This window comes from Taeniopygia guttata, chromosome W (genome assembly GCF_048771995.1).
Source record: "Taeniopygia guttata chromosome W, bTaeGut7.mat, whole genome shotgun sequence".
In the NCBI taxonomy this organism is placed as follows: domain Eukaryota; kingdom Metazoa; phylum Chordata; class Aves; order Passeriformes; family Estrildidae; genus Taeniopygia; species Taeniopygia guttata.
The window spans coordinates 31818893-31835710 of NC_133064.1; the positions used below are offsets into that span (position 1 = coordinate 31818893).

Here is a 16818-nt window from a genome sequence, read left to right on the forward strand (position 1 = left end):
ATTCCATAAATATGACAGCGTAAGTGAGCCTTCTTTGAGCTCTCCCTGCTAAGTAGCTGACTGCATGGCAGTGATCTCCCCTTGAGCTGGGATGTCTCTCAAGGTTGCTACTCAAGGTCGAGACCTCTTACCAACTACAGATCTTGTAATATAGTGCACTAAGATTTTACCTTGGTAACTTTGATTCTGTTTTGGTAGTTTTGAATCACTGTTAAATCCTTTGTACAGTACAGTAATAGAGAAAACCTTGCTATCAAACTTTGTTAAGTCACACTACTATAGCATCATATTTCAATAAAATCACTTTTGTCAATACCTTAGACTGCAGGTCTTTAAGCAGTCTAAATTGCCCATTAAAAAGAAATTGGCATAGTTGGCAGGATCCTAAATCAAGACTCGTGTGACAAGCTGACACAAGGCAACAGTCTGTTGTCATTGCAAAGGGCAGTCCTAACACTCATTAGAACCATAGAATTGCTACGGTTGGAAAAGACCTTGAAGATCATCAAGTCCCTCCCCCATCATTGCACCTTATGCAACTACTTCAAGTGAGAGACAGAAATATTGAAAATTTATCTAAAAGCAACTGAAGCAAATATATTGTGGAAACCTCAAATACAGAAATTACTTTCACTTCCCAAAACACACATGCTAATAAGTACTCTGATTTATCTTTATTAGGAAAATAAAATTATTCTAGAGCCTCCACTATAAAAGGTATACTTGCAAGCATTTTCCAGTGTTTCTAGTGAATGTCATAGTCTTTGAATAAATAGCTGATATAAACAGATTTTAGATACAAGCTTTAGATTGTTTTTATGTAGTAGAACATAGCAAATAATTGTGCTGCAATTACAGATGTCACAATGAGAGTAAAAAATAATTGAGCTGTGAATTAGCATTGTGAATTACATGACTGGGTTTAACTGCATGAATCAAATACAAATTAATTGCCTCAAATGTTTCTATTTGTAATGTAACTCCCAATATTGCAGCATCAAATGTTTGCTTGAGGTATGTTAGCAGGGAAGAGTTGCACAGGGAACAGCAGCAGCAGCAGCTGACCCATGTCTCTGAACAGGTTGAATGGGTCGAACAATAACAAGACACCATTTCTACTAGAATGTGAAGAAATTTAAAACAGAATGGTCTTCATGGTCTACTGGCCTGTGACTCTGGAAACAATAATAGAAGATGTCAAGAGGACAGATTCATTGTAGAACTGTGATTAAACTTTTAGCCTGTAGCTAAATATAGCATTTGCTTTAGGGATATAAAACCTGATGCGCTTTGCGAATAAATAAGATTCACTTGCACCTCTGCTAGTGTGTCTTGTCTTTCATACATCACAAATGGCACCCAATGTGGCCTGAATACTGCTGTGGTGATCCAGTCCGGTGATGTACCCCAACTGAACCAGCCGGTTGTGCCTGATCAATCACTGAGGAGCTCCTATCATCACTGGCTATTAGACCAAGGTTAGCCAAAGCGAGCAGTCAGGAAGTAATTTTTTCTTTAATCATGGGCCAAAGCGCAACCAAATCTCACAAACTTCATAAAGACTTTGTTGCCCATTACCAGGGAGCAAGGATTTAAAGTACTACCTCAGAAACTCATATCTTTACTAATCTGGATCCGTCAAAATTGCCCCTGGTACCCCTCTGATGGTTCTTATGAACTTATTAATTGGCAAAAAGTTGGTGAGTGCTTACAAACTTGTCAGGTCATTCACCATGACGCTCAATCCGATGATATTCTTACTTGGCGTGTGATCTATTCTGCCTTGCAACAATTTAAGGAAGTGGATGGTGTACTTTTGGATGCACCACTATCCTCTCCTTCTGAGGAGGGTGACCCAGAATGCCAGGATCCTTTTGATCCCAGACCGGTCGACCCTGACCAAGAGCCAGATTTATACCCTCCTCTAACCCCTGTACGTGCCATGGCAGCCACTGCTTCTAGCATGGAAGAAATATTACAGAGAGCACACCGAAAAGTGGCTGCAACCGTCTCACCTACCCACCCTCCTTCTTATGCCACATCTAATTCCTCTCACAATTATGAGGACATTTCACCCACTGATCCCGAGCCAGAAAGGTTTATACATAGCTACCATAGAAGGGCTTTACAGGAAGAACATATCAAATTTTTACAAGCAATGCCTGTTATATATTGCAATCAAAATCCACATCATGAAAAGTTGTCATATGAAATGGTTAAAGAACCAAGGAAATTGGTGAAGGAAAACAGCTTGCATTCCTCCTTTACTGTGAATTTAATAGATGCTATAACTGAACTGCATACCATGTTACTGGTGGACTGGAAATCTCTCTTTAAAACAGTTTTAATGGGGGGGGGGGCAATACTCTGTTTGGTGGACAAAATTCATAGATTTAGCTCAAACCCAGGCATTGAATAACGGTAATCAGCACCCAAAAAGTAATATCATGGCTCCCCAGCTCTCTGGGTACCAGCATGCATGCTACTGCTTGTGCTCAACTCCAATTACAACTGCAGGCTTGGGAACAAAGCACAGTTATCACCTTGTGAAAAGGTACCTGATACAAAAAATTTAGAGCCTGGTTTTGCCACCATTTTTCAAGCTCCCCAGGAACCATATATTACCCTTATTGATCAATTGCCATCAGCCATCAGGTGCCAAATTGAAATGCAAGCAGCAGCCGATGCTGTTTTAAAATCCCTTGCTTATGAAAATGCTAATAATGACTGCAAAAAAGATCTGATATGCAACCATACAGATGTTGAACTTGCTGATTGCATCAAAGCATGTGCTAATATCAGCTCAGAACAATATAGAGAAGAACTCATTGCTCCAGCAATCACTCAGCAATGGTGGGCAGCTAAAGCAGCTGTTAAATGCTTTGCATGCAGACAAGAAGGGCATGTTAGAAAGCAATGACCAAAAGGACAGAAAATTATTAAATAGCCAAACAAACCCTACTCTTGCTGCAAAAAAGGCTTTCATTGGAGTAACCAATGCCACTCTAAGTACGACAAGGATGGCAACCCACTCCAAAAAGAGGGAAACTCAAACAGGGGAGTGCAGGCTGGTGTCCCTCAACCAAGCAGGGCCCACTTCAGCCAACTTCCAATGCAAACTCAGGTATGGCAAGGGGCACCCTAGGCAGTGCTGGCCCGGACCTGACCATCAGCTCTACCACAGTCTTAAATTACACTTCTGTTCATCTATTACCCATTGCTGTTTTTGGTCCACTACCATTTCAAACTCACACTTTATTATTGGGTTGTTCTTCTACCACTCAAACTGGACTGTTTATTTTACTGGGAATTATTGATGCAAATTAGAAAGGGGAAATCAAAATGATGGCTTGGGCTCCTAACCTCCCTTGTACCGTGCCTCAGGGGAGTCACTTGCCATAACTCATACTGTTGCCAGCAATTTCTTGTCCAGTGCCAATATTGCAGCAGCAATGAAACAATGCAAGCTTTAGAAGCACAGGTGTTCCTCAGATCTTTTGGTCCAAAGTAATTGGAACACAACAGCCATTACTCACCTGCCAAATAGACTCTAAGTCTTTTACAGGACTGGTTGATACTGGAGACAATGTATCCATCACAGCGCAGAAGGAGTGGCCTCCTGACTGGCCCTTGGCACCCTCTACAGCTATTGTCATTGGAGTTGGTGGATAACAGATACCATGGTGATGGGCCAAAGACCTATGCATCATTGGACCAGAAGGCAAGATAGCCACTGTGCAGCCATATGTACTCTGATCCTGGGCACTTTGTGGGGGCCAGATCTACTGACTCAATGGGTCTTGATCATTACAGCGCATTTTTGATAGGGGCCACCGATGAAATGCCACTCTTGAAACTGACCTGGCTTACAGATAAGCCCGTCTGGATCAATCAGTGGCCCCTAAGAGGTGGGCGGCTTCATCAAGGCCGAATCCTTCTACAGGAACAATTACAATTGGGTCACAGTCCCTTCCACCAGCCCATGGAATACACCTATTTTCGTTATCCCTAAGAAATCAGGAAAGTGGAGACTTTTACAGGATCTCAGGGTAGTCAATGCAGCCATGTCACTTATGTGGTCATTACAACCAGGAATACCTAATCCCACAATGATTCCAGAACATTGAGAATTGGCAATAATTTATTTAAGACAGTTTTCTCACAATTCCTTTACATCCTGGAGATGCACCTAAATTTGCCTTTTCTTTACCATCTGTCAATCATGAAATCCCCATGGAACAATACCACTGGGTTGTCCTATCCCAGGGTATGAAAAACAGTCCAACTATTTCTCAGTTTGGCATCCATTCAGCAACACAACCAATATGGCAAAAATATCCATCTGTTTTGCTGCATCACTATATGAATGATATTTTAATTGCCTCTGACAGCATGACATTATTGTGCGATTGTTTTGCAGATTTAAAAATGACACTGACCAGCAGAGGTCTGTGTATAGCCACACACAAAATTCAAACAGAACCTCCTTGGAAATACTTGGGCTTTAAACTACTCGAAACAACAGTCACTCCACAGCTGGTAACTTTAAAAACCAACATACACATGTTGAATGACTTGCAAAAGTTATTTGGCACCATTAATTGGATTCACCCTCTGCTGAGAATTACAACAGAAGAATTATCTCCTTTATTTCAATTGTTAAAAGAGGGCCCAGATTTCTCTTCTCTTAGGCAATTGACAAGAACTGCCCAAAAGGCTTTAGAGACTGCAAGTGATAAAATCAATGAGTCCTTTGCCACATGTCAAAACCCAGATATGCCTTTGCGGCTGATCCTGATTTTGCAATTTTTCCAACCCTATGCTCTTATTGGCCAGTGTGATGTGCAAGAACATAATCTCTGGTTATTAAAATGGATTTTCTTGCCACACACCTTTTCAAAAACTATAACCATTCAACTTGAAATAATTATTTGACTGCTGTCGATGGGACGACTGATGTCAGAGCCTGATAGGATATGATCCAGCAGTAGTACATCTCCCTATTACTGCAGCAGAATTAGAGAATCTTTTCAAGGATTCACTGTCATTTCAAATTGCTCTTGTGGACTACAATGGACAGTTTATTCACTCAGTGCATTGACATGCATTGTTACAATCTTTTAAATAACTTCCCTTCCAACCGCATCGCTTACAGACACCTATCCCTGATGCAAAAAAACTGTTTTCACTGTTGGATCAGGGAAAACACACAAAGCTGTGACCCCGAGGAAAAATGATACAGGACAGTGGAAACACTCGATAACCTTCCAACCCGGATCTACCCAGTTAGTCAAACTAGCAGCCGTGGTAGAAGGATTTAATATATTTTCACAGAAACATATTAACATTGTGATTCTCTTTATGTTACAGGAATCATCAAGAGAACAGAGCATTCATTCCTGAAGAAAGTTTCTAACAAAGATATTTTTGTATTATTAATCACTTTGTATAACTTTTTACTTCACAGGTCTCATGAATATTACATTCTGAACCTTAGATCACACACCAGTCTGCCTCGCCCTAAAGTGGAAGGTAATGCAATAGCAGATGCTCTTGCCATGACAAGTCACTATACCACAAAAGGGCAGGCAAAACTTTCTCATTATTTCTATCATCAAAATGCCTGAGCATTGGCTAAGCAATTTGGCTTGACCTTGCAACAAGCTTGAGATATAGTGAATACTTGTTCACAATGTCAGCAGACTTTTTCCTTACCACAAACATTAGATACAAACCCTCGAGGATTAAAACCTAATGACATTTGGCAAACAGATGTTACCCACATATCAAGTTTTGGGATTTTTAAATATGTGCATGTTTCCATTGATATTTTTTCAGGTTTCATAGTAGCATCAGCTCACAAAAGTGAGAAATCGAGAGATGCCACCAGACATTGGCTGCATACTTCTACTACCATGGGGGTCCTTCAACAGATAAAAACAGATAACGGACCTGCATATACACCTTGAAAAACAAAAGATTTTTTCCATAGTTGGGGGATCCAACATGTTACAGGTATTGACCATTCTCCAACAGGGCAAGCCATAGTGGAAATGGCACCTTACACATTGAAAAACATGCTACAGAAACAAAAAAGGGGAAATCTGGTAGGTATGCTCCATACCTCAAGAGCAGCTTAACAAAGCAACCTATGTTTTACATTTTTTGAATCATTCCACTAGGGATGACCTAATGGCACATCAAAGACATCTAGGTCAGACAACTGATGGAGAAGGAGTTCACCCAGAAGTTACATGCAAACATGTACACAGCGGTCAATGGAAAGGTCCAGTTCCACTATTAGCTTGGGGGAGAGGTTATGGGTGTGTTTCTTTGCCCACAGGACCATATTGGCTTCCGGCGAGATACATCAAATGCAGCTAAGGATGACAACAATGAATCTTGCTGTCCTTCTACTGCTGTACTGCCATCAAGTGGTGGAAGGAAGAACCTACTGGGCACACATTCTTGAGCCACCACTGTTTTGCCCTCTGAACTGGTGTGATCCAGAACCTCCCCTCAGCAACAATGGAATGAAATGGGTAGGAGAAACTTGGCTTCCTCCCCTAGATCAGGATGGTGTAAATACATGTGTTACCAGTGCTTCTTATGTTACTGATTTACTGCCTATATGCTTAATGTGGAATCAAACAAACACCTTTTTCTCCTTACCTTGTGCTAATTTTTCTATGCAATTACATTTAATATATGTATCCTCAGGAATGGTAAAAACTTTGACTGCTATTACATTGCTGACCATTCTGTCTACCTCCAACAATTCTGTGGATGCCACTCCACCTCATTTTCCCAAATGTCGTTTTACATCCATTTCCAATTTATGACATTTGGAATGGACATCATGTATAGGACAACAACCACAACAACAATTCTTACAGTATGGGAGAGTAATTGACTGGGGATCACATGGTGTCCTTAGAGAAAAGGGGACAAATATAACCATCCTCCCATTCCAAAAGACAAACTGCAGCATTGTTTGGCATGATGGTGGAATGGCCGGACCATTGATTCAATATTACCTAGATAGTAATCAATCATGTGTTCATAAGCATTTCTGGAAGATGTTGTTACCTGCTTTTGGTAATATGGTATATCAGGTAAACTTGGTTAAGAATCATACCATCAGAAATTTGACATTGTTAAAGAGACAATCACTAATGACTTGTACTTCACACCCGTATGTTTTTGCTTTACCTAATGATCTTTCAATTGATTATAGGAATGGTTTGTATTTTTTATCTGCTAATTCTTTTGTCTTTAAATCATGTGTAACCAATAGAGAAATGAATAATTTTTCTGTTCTTCCATTTAAAAGAAAACCATAAATTTGGATACCTGTAAATATGACTCGGACTTGGGAAGGACAAGATGATCTTTCACAATTGGCTCAACTATTCCAAGAGGAAATCCAAAAGAGTAAGAAACGAGTTCACAAATTTCTGGGTTGGTTGATTTTTGCCATCATTTCTGCTGTAATAATATAAACAGCTGTTGCAGCTTTAACTAATTCCATTCAAACTGCCCACACCGTGGGACAAGCTTTAACCAATAATACGAAAGAGTTACAAACATAAGAGCAAAGTGACAAGGAAATAATGACCAGATTAGATGTCTTGGAAAGCGCTCTTTTGTGGATTGGCAAAAGAGCTGAGACTCAAAAAACCCACATATTCTTACATTGCAATTGGGAACACATTCATAACTTGCTATGTGTCACTCCTCTTTCGTGGAATGAAACGGAACAAAACAGGGAAACAGTCAAAAACCACCTCCAAAGAGCCTTTTATAAAACTTTAAGACAAGATATTCACTCGTGTCATAGTCAGTTAAAAGATCAACTCAGAGCTTTGCAAACGGGAGGAACAAAAGGTACTGACAGACTTTAAAAATTCTCTCTTGGCTAAATCCAAAAAATTGGTTTTCAGGAATAAATTTACGAATTTGGGGTTTTATTGGATTGTCTGGCAGTGATATATTTTTAAATTTTCTGTCTTGTCCTTTTCAAAAAAAAATCAGAGCCATTAAAGGCACACAAAAATAAGTTGTGGTTGCACTTGCTTTGTCCATGACGTCAAGAAAAAGAGAAGGGGGAAATGTTGGGGTAACAAATGTTTGCTTGAGGGATGATAGCAGGAAAGAGTTACACAGAGAATAGCAGTGGCGGCAGCTGACCCATGTCTCTGAACAGGTTGAATGAGTTGAACAATAACAAGACACCATTTCTACTAGAATGTGAAGAAATTTAAAACAGAACAGTCTTCATGGTCTATTGGCCTGTGACTCTGGAAACAATAATAGAAGATGCCAAGAAAACAGATTTATTGTAGAACTGTGATTAAGCTTTTAGCCTGTAGCTAAATATAGCATTTGCTTTAGGGGTATAAAACCTGATGCACTTTCTGAATAAATAAGATTCACTTGCACCTCTGCTAGTGTGTCTCGTCTTTCATGCATCACACCCAACATGTATATTTAACTCTTGCAGCACAAATCTATGTTTAATTCAGTATAAACACCATTTTCAGAGAATTTCTCAAACTGCAAATAAAAAAAAATATGCTTTAGTCAAACAAATAGAAAGACAACTGAGAATCTGATGAGTTAACTTGATACTCACTGCTGTTAAACAAGTGTAATTATTTTAGACATTGGATGGACTCTACCAAATATTTCCTCTTAAAACGTGCAGAAATTTAATAACTTTTTTTTTTAAAGATGTGCCCAAAGTAATGACTTTTATTTATTGCAATTAAGACCGAGTTTGCAACATTTTCCCTGCCAGTAAAATAACCTGGGAATAGAATCCATCAATATCCCATTAATCATAATGTAGTTGTTTAGCCTCCAAATGAAGCTCTTGAGGGCAGAATATCAAAAGGCCAATCTCAAAGTGGTCTTAAATGCCATTTAAGTTTCTCTACCCTTCTCAGCTACTAAGACTGATCCCCAAACTTTCAAGACTCTCATGCTAATAATTAAATATATATGAATAATCCAGGTTCAAGCAAAACCAATCCTTAATTCAGATCAGTATCTTTAACCTTCACTTCTAACAGAAGAAAGCAAAGATTTTCTTTAACACAAACTTTCTGTATTTTGTCCATAACAGTTGCCTAACATTTGTCTTTGAGAGTGTTTTATTTATAGCTTGATAAGAGACAAATACTCATGCTTAGCACTGAAACACACAGAGATATGATGATCAGATTAGTATTTTTAATTTGATTTAACAGAGGCCAGCTTACCCCCCAAAACTTCACCTTGCTCTTGCAACAATGTATTCTTTTCTCATAGGGAAGACTATAAAAGACAATCTGAAAAACTCTCAGTTATTGAAGAATTGGCAGAGATAGTAATGAGATGGAAGCCACACAAAAAGTTTCAGTCAGCAGGTCCCACTTTTGTCTATGAAGTCAACTTGGAAATTTTAAATATGCTTTTTTCTTAATTATATCTATTAGCTTATTTTATGCTTCACCAAAATGAGCAGAGTTAATAGACAAGTCCCTTCTCCCCACACACCCTCTCTCCTTCCCTTGACTCTACTAGCTGTTTTACTGCAAGAAAGGTAACACCTGTGACAACAGCATTACATAAAGAAAAAAAATACAGGTTATTCTGATAGTAGACTCCCTTCTGAAGGGAACAGAAGGTACCATATGCAGATCAGGCCCACTCCTTAAGGAAGTTTGCTGCCTCCCTGGGGCATTAAAGATGTGAAGAGAAAGCTTCCTACCCAGTACAGCCCTCAGATTATTATCCAGTATTGATTTTTCCGGTAGGCAGCAATGAGGTTGCAACAAGAAGTCTGAGGGCAATCAAGAGAGACATCAGGACATTGAGACAACTGGTTAAGGAATCAGAGGCACAAGAAGTGTTCTCCTCTATCCTTCCAGTCACAAGGAATGATGAAGGAAGAACCAGGAAGAGCCAGCAACTCAATACCTGGCACTGAGTGTGGTGTCACTGGTAGAACTTTGGGGGTCTTTGATCATGGGTCAGTCTATACAACACCAGGCCTGCTGGGTTCACCTGTCTCAAAGGAAGAAAAGGATCTTTGCACAGGAGTTAACAGGGCTCATTGAAAGAGCTTTAAACAATCTTTGAAGGAGGAAAGGGATAAAACCAAGCTTGCTACAGGTAAGATGGGGGAAGGGGTGGGGGGGGAGGCATGTGACTGAGGGGTGTGCTAGCAAGGTCCTTTGCTCTGCCATCTCAGTGGAGGTAGGGAATAGAGATCTATGTGGCAGCAAAGACACAGGGGTTATTGATTTATCAGAAACTATGGAAGTGCCTGAAAAGAATCACATAGGAATGAGGGCTTTTCCCCCTAAAAAGATGGCCAGATCGATAGCCCAGCTGAAGTGCATCTACACCAATGCATGTAGCATGGACAACAAACAGGAGGAGCAACAAACATTGCACAGCTGGAAAACACTATGATATAGTTGCCATCATGGAGACATGGTGGGATGACTTACACAACTGGAATGCTACAATGGATGGCTATAAATTCTTCAGAAGGGACAGGCAAGGCAAGAAAGGCAGCAGGGTAGCCCCTGTATGTTAGGGAGTGTTTTGACTGTCTAGAGCTTGCCAGTGGTGATGAAAGGGTCACGTGTTTATGGGTAAGGATCAGGGGTGAAGCCAACAAGGCAGATATCCTGGTGGGAGTTTGTTACAGAGCACTCAATCAGCATGAGGAGGCAGATGAAATATTCTATAAGCAGCTGGGAGAAGTCTCACGATTGCTTGCCCTTGTTCTCATGGGGGATTTCAACTTACCAGACTTTTGCTGGAAATACAACACATCAAAGAGAAAACAGTCCAGGAGTGTGAGGAAGAGAACTTCCTGACACAGCTGGTCAGTGAATCAACCAGAGGAGGTGCCCTGCTGGATCTGTTGTTTATGAACAGGGGACTGGTGGATGATGTGATGGTTGGAGGCCGTCTTGGGCACAGCAGTCACAAAATTAATGAGAATTCTTAGAGAAGTAAGGGAAGGTGCCAGCAGAACTGTTCCTTTGGACTCCTGGAGGGCAGACTTTGGCCTGTTTAGGATACTGGTTGAGAGAGTCCCTTGAAAGGCAGTCCTGAAGGGAAAAGGGGTCCAGGAAGGCTGGACACTCTTCAATAAAGAAATTTTCAAGGTGCAGGAGCAGGCTGTCCCCATGTACCAAATGACAAGCCAGCAGGGAAGATGACCAGCCTGACTGAACAGAGACATTTTGCTGTAACTCAGGAAAAAAATTAGAGTTTAATAACTTTGGAAGAAGAGGCAGGAAACTCAGGAGAATGTCCTGTGTTCCAACTTGGGGTCCTCACTACAGGAAAGACATTGAGGTCCTGGAGCATGTCCAAAGTAGGGCACTGAAGCTGGTGAAGGGTTAGGGTGGTATATACCCATCACCCCCTCCTTTCCCCTCATCCTTGGGCCTGGTCTACAAGCTCAAAAGCCCCAGTTGAGCAGTGAAGCATCCCTTGATGGTACCAGTTGGTCAACGAGGCACACCCTGGTTGTACTAGGAGCACTTGTATGGTAAAGGTAGGAAAAATCAGAAAAAACATCTGCCCAATAAAGGTGGGAAACAAAGGATAAGCAGCTATCCTTTGTAGCCTTGGTAAACCATTTACATGAATCGTACTCTGACAGGAGCAATACCATTGTTACTGGACTTTCTGGGAAAAAAAGGCCAGTAGTTATCAGCTTGGATTATGTCCAGGAGGGAAACTTACTGAGGACTAAAGCCAATCATGACAACATGGTGATCAGTCAAAGGTTGGACTCAATGATCTCAGAGGTCTTTTCTAACCTAAGTGCTTCTGTGATTCAGTGACCCTATAAACAGCGTTTCTGAGTGAGGCCCTTTGAGATCTCCTAGACCGCAGTGGGTTGAGTCAGCACCTCCCTCTAAGTGGGGCCTCTCAGAGCTCACAAACTATCAAGTTTGTCATACTCAAAGGACCATCACTGACAATGAGGCCTAGGCTGATATCCCCCATCTCCATGCTCCTCCAGGTGCAACCCTTGCCTGTTGGGAAACACAAAGGGAATTGACGTATTTCATTGAACATGAGGGATTTTGATAGGTACATTTACATATGTAGAAATAGGTGTAGACATGGTTTTGCCTGTGTGTCTGTGAATCTATTATCTTTGCATTCATATCCTTTACACCCTTACCCCTTTTACATTCCTGGTTTCTGTGTAAATAATTCCAAATTACTTCTAGTTTGATCTTTCTTTGTATGCTTTAATCTGTTGCAGTAAGCAATAGAGTGAACCTTGCCATAGAACTGTGCAAAGTCACTTTTTCACAAACCCAAATTAAACCCTGCTTTTTCCAATACTTTTGACAGTGTTTCTTTAAGCGGCTAAACAACTCATTCGCGACAATGGGTCTAGAGCACAAATCTTATGACATATCCTTCCGCACATGCAGGTTATTCCCATGTGCCTTTGCTGACAGGCTCCACTCCTCCTGCTTCTCTGCCTCAGCTACCAGCAGTTCCTGCACCTGGTCCAAGCAGTACCTCACCACAGCTTGGCACAGAAACCATGCAGCAAGAGGGAGAAAGATGGAATGTGGCAGCCGCTTTGACAAATAAAGGACAGACAGAGAACTGTTTTGCCCTTGCAAATCCTAACCCTCTTATCCTGATTTTACAAAATTCCCAGAAAGGTGTTGATAATCTCCAACTGACAGACTGGCATGGAATCAGACGTGATAGTCACAAAGAGGACAGTCTGAATCCCCGAACCATGCCTGTGGTATCCAGCCAGCAACCTGCTGGTCCCAGAATATGGACAGTTATCCCTTCCCAGGACTTGAAAGAATTGCGAAAAGCAATAAATGATGGTGGTATCTCCTCTTCCTATTTTAAACAGCTGTTGAAGAGTACCATAGAAAGAACATATCAAACCCTAAAACGTATTTTAAATCAACAGAAAGGGGGAGTAGATCAGGCTACACCTCAAAAGAGGTTGAGTAAGGCTCTGTATGTTTACAATTTTTAAAATAGCGCTGCAGGAGAGCCTGACCCCCCCCCACTTTACAAACATTTTCTGAACAACAAAAAAGCAAAAATAAAGGGGCACCCCCAGTTTTCAGCAAAACCTTAGATTCAGGACAAATAGAAGGTCCACACAAGTTTATAACATGGGGGAGAGGTTTTGCTTGTGTTTTCACAGGTGAAGGACTCGAGTGGGTCCCAGCAAAGAATGTGAAGCCCTACCACGCACTGAAATCTGCTGGCACCCCTGCACCAGGCTGTACTTCTGCAAGTTCAAGCCAAGAAGCAAGCACCCAGACCTGAACTGCACAGAGTCATCAAGAGAAAATGACCTGCCAGAAACAGCTCAAGAAAAGAATAGACTTGTATCGTTTGCATGCGTGCATGTTGCTTTTGTTCTTTTGTTTTAGTTTTTGTATTGAAGTTTTACCTGTGAGTCAACCAAAGACAAATGCCATGGTTGCTTTAGCCAAGTCTGCAGGCTCTGCTACCATCTGTCTATCTGACACAAGCCCTGACAAACTTTTTTCAACCTGTTTAATTAGAGGACCTTTTCCAGAAAGTTTTGATAATGCTACCTCAGTTAAGTTCTACCATTACCCTAAAGCAGTCAAACAAGTTAAGATGTTGGCTCAGTAAAGAAGTAAATGCCCCCCTTACTATAATCAGTGGTTTAATAACAGATGATCTATCTCAGCTGAACAGTTTATTTGATGGTTTGAGCTTTGCACCTTAGCTAAAGGAACTCTGTAAAGTAAGCTTGATTGTTCCAATAGTAATACGTGTAGTTTTAATAGCAATGCCCTGTATACCTCCAAGTGTGCAGAGAATAATGGTTAAGTCAATATTTAGTATCTCAAATAGTTCAACAGAACGGGGGAGTTGCTGGGAAGGATTGATAAATATAATTGCCTGGCAAAAGATTTACAATAGTATAGCCAGGATGAAAACAACCCCCCCTACTGGCTGGACAATACCTTTACCTACAGATAGGTCCAAAAGTCAAATGGACTGTTCCATCTCAGCCCCCCAAAATGTATGGTTCATCCCACACCTGTATCCCTCCCCTGAAGCATCAAGTGTCTGTAACCCCATTGGCCCAAGTCTTGTTCCAGCCCACCTTGAAGCCCCCTGATAAGGGGTCTCCAAGGAGCCAGACGCCCTCTTGGATTCTCCCCCCTCTTGGAACTCCCCCCTCTTGGAACTCCCCCCTCTTAGATCTTCCACCCTCTCTTGGAACTCCTTGTCTCTACCCTCCCCCATCACCTCAGGCCTTGCCATGTGCTGCGTCTGGTAGCTCCAAGCAAGACCTTTCACCATCCCTAATAAACCCTATATTCTAAGAGCAACCTTCAGAGCTCTCTCATCTCCATTCATTGAAACCGTCCTGGAGCCCCCGCATTCCCTACAACCTCCTCTCCCATACCTGGTTGGTGGGGTCCCTATTCCTTCCCTCCTCCCCTTCCCCAGATAAAAGAGATGTGAACCACGCAGTCCAGGGTGTTCTGATGGAGCAATGACAGGATTCAGCGTTCTGCTTGGAGCTGTGACTGGATTCAGAGGCCTGCGGGCCAGAATAAAAGCTCTGGATTGAACCCTCCATCAGAACCTACTCTTTTTCTTCACCATAGCCTTAAAGGCTTCTCCGGCTGCGGGAAATTTTGGTAACTAACATTGTGAACCCAGCTTCCTTCCTCAGTGGGAGTATGGGCGAACCAGTAATCCACGACTGCCTGGAGACCATTTAAGCCACCTACTCCAGCCGTCCAGATCTGAAGGATACCCCGCTTGAGAATGACGAAACCTGGTTTACGGATGGAAGCAGCTATGTCATCAGTGGAGAAAGGCATGCTGGGTATGCACTTACCACAAGCAGACAGGTAGTAGAATCTGGACCATTACCAACAAATACTTCTGCACAAAAGGCTGAAATAGTCGCCGTAATTTGGGCCCTAGAGCTGGAAAAAGGAAAAGAAATTGACATCTACATGGACTCAAGATATGCATTTGGGGTGGTCCATGCACACGGAGCCATTTAGAAGGAGAGAGGACTGTTCAACTCGCAAGGGAGGAACATTAAACATGCCCAAGCAATACTGAGACTATTGGGTGCGGTACAGCTACCCGGGAAGGTTCAGCTATCGTGCACATCAAAGCGCACCAAAAAGTGAGCTCTGAACTAGAAGAGGGAAACATGCTGGCAGATAGGGAAGCAAAAGACGCAGCAAAAGGTGAGATACCTGATGAGACAGTAGAGGCAGCATTGATTCCAGATGGAAAAATTTCTATTGAAGGTAAGCCAGTGTACAATAAAAAGGATAGGAAACTTATTAAGGTAGAAAAGGCAAGTTATGACCAGGAGGGATGGGCTGTAACAGAAGAAGAGAAACTTGTCGTATCCTCCTATTTGTTGCGGTCATTAGTACAGAGGGAACATGAGAAAACACACTGGGGAATAGATGCTCTGTATAACCATTCAAAAGAAAGAATCATGGCCAGAAAATTGCAGGGCACAGTAGTACAAGTAACTTGTCAGTGTAGCCTTTGCCTCTGAACTAACCCTAAAAATACCCCAAAGCCTAAAGTGGGACAAATTGGGAAAGGTTGTGGACCTGGGAAACCATGGCAAATTGATTTTACAGAACTGCCCAGGAAGGGAGGGTACCGTTACCTATTGGTGTTAACTGATACCTTTTCAGGATGGCCAGAAGCCTTTCCTGCCAGGACAGCTAAGGCCCAAGAGGTGACCAAAGCACTGTTGCAAGAGATAATGCCACGATTTGGAGTTCCAGACACCATATCCTCAGATAGGGGGCCACACTTTATTTGAAAAATTATGCAGCAAATAACTCATTGCTCAACTTTATGTTTGGGTAGCTGTGCTTATCATGAAAAACAGAATGTGATAAACAGATTTCAGGGACACAAAAGCAGTTGCAGACTTGCCATACTTGAGGAATCTATTGAACATGGGAAAACTACAAAAATTCATTTGTCATGTATGCATTGGAAAGGTAGAAAGGTCAGAACAAGGAAGACTTATTTTACTTCCTCATTTTGGAGACCCCTCTCCAAAATGGACCCCCAACTCAACAAAACTATGCATGCTTAATAGCCTTTTTACCAATTAGCATACGAAGCAGAGCAGAGGAAGTGACAGGGATATGAATATACATTAATATTTTGTGTATTCAAGACTTCTGTAAATAAAAGGGCTTTGTAATACATGTGATTTTTGCAGTGTGCATTAGGGAATTATCCCATGTACTGCCCGGCCATTGTAATAAAATATACACTTTCTAACTTTAAACTGTTAGAGACTTTTTTGTCCATCTCAGTTGAATATCGATATTCGATCAATATTCATATTTTAGTTAATCAAGGATCAATGCTTAGCAAAAATACTATAAGCCACTAAGAATCAGGAGAGCTGAGAAAAACCCTGGGTATAAAATGGGACTTACACACCCCTTGGCCATCACAGTCGAGTGGGAAAGTGGAAAGAATGAATCAGATTTTGAAACTAAAAATGTCACAGTGTAGAGACAAATTTAGGAGAAAACGCTCTGGAATGAGAATTTCCTCTAAAGAAAAAGGGCTTCAGCAATCCCTTTTCTGCCAGTGAGAAAAATGAATACCAGTGGGTGAAAATGAAAAAAAAAAACCCCAACTATTTATTAACAAAGTGCCTGCACAGCACGGGGCAAAAAATGAATAAATGCTAGATATTAAACTATCAGAACCTCACCCCCCCCACACACACACACACCCACAGCAGAACAAAAA

The 16818-nt window shown here is 41.5% G+C and overlaps 1 protein-coding gene across 1 annotated transcript in view; it reads right to left on the reverse strand.

Moving 5' to 3' along the window:
* LOC116806929 (F-BAR domain only protein 2-like) overlaps positions 1–14882 on the reverse strand; it is a 66502-nt gene extending 51620 nt beyond the window's left edge. The window contains exon 1 of the mRNA XM_032744750.2: positions 14659–14882. Coding sequence (XP_032600641.1) covers positions 14659–14882 — 224 coding nt within the window. The remainder of the gene's footprint in view (positions 1–14658) is intronic.
* Between the last annotated feature and the right edge of the window lie 1936 nt (positions 14883–16818).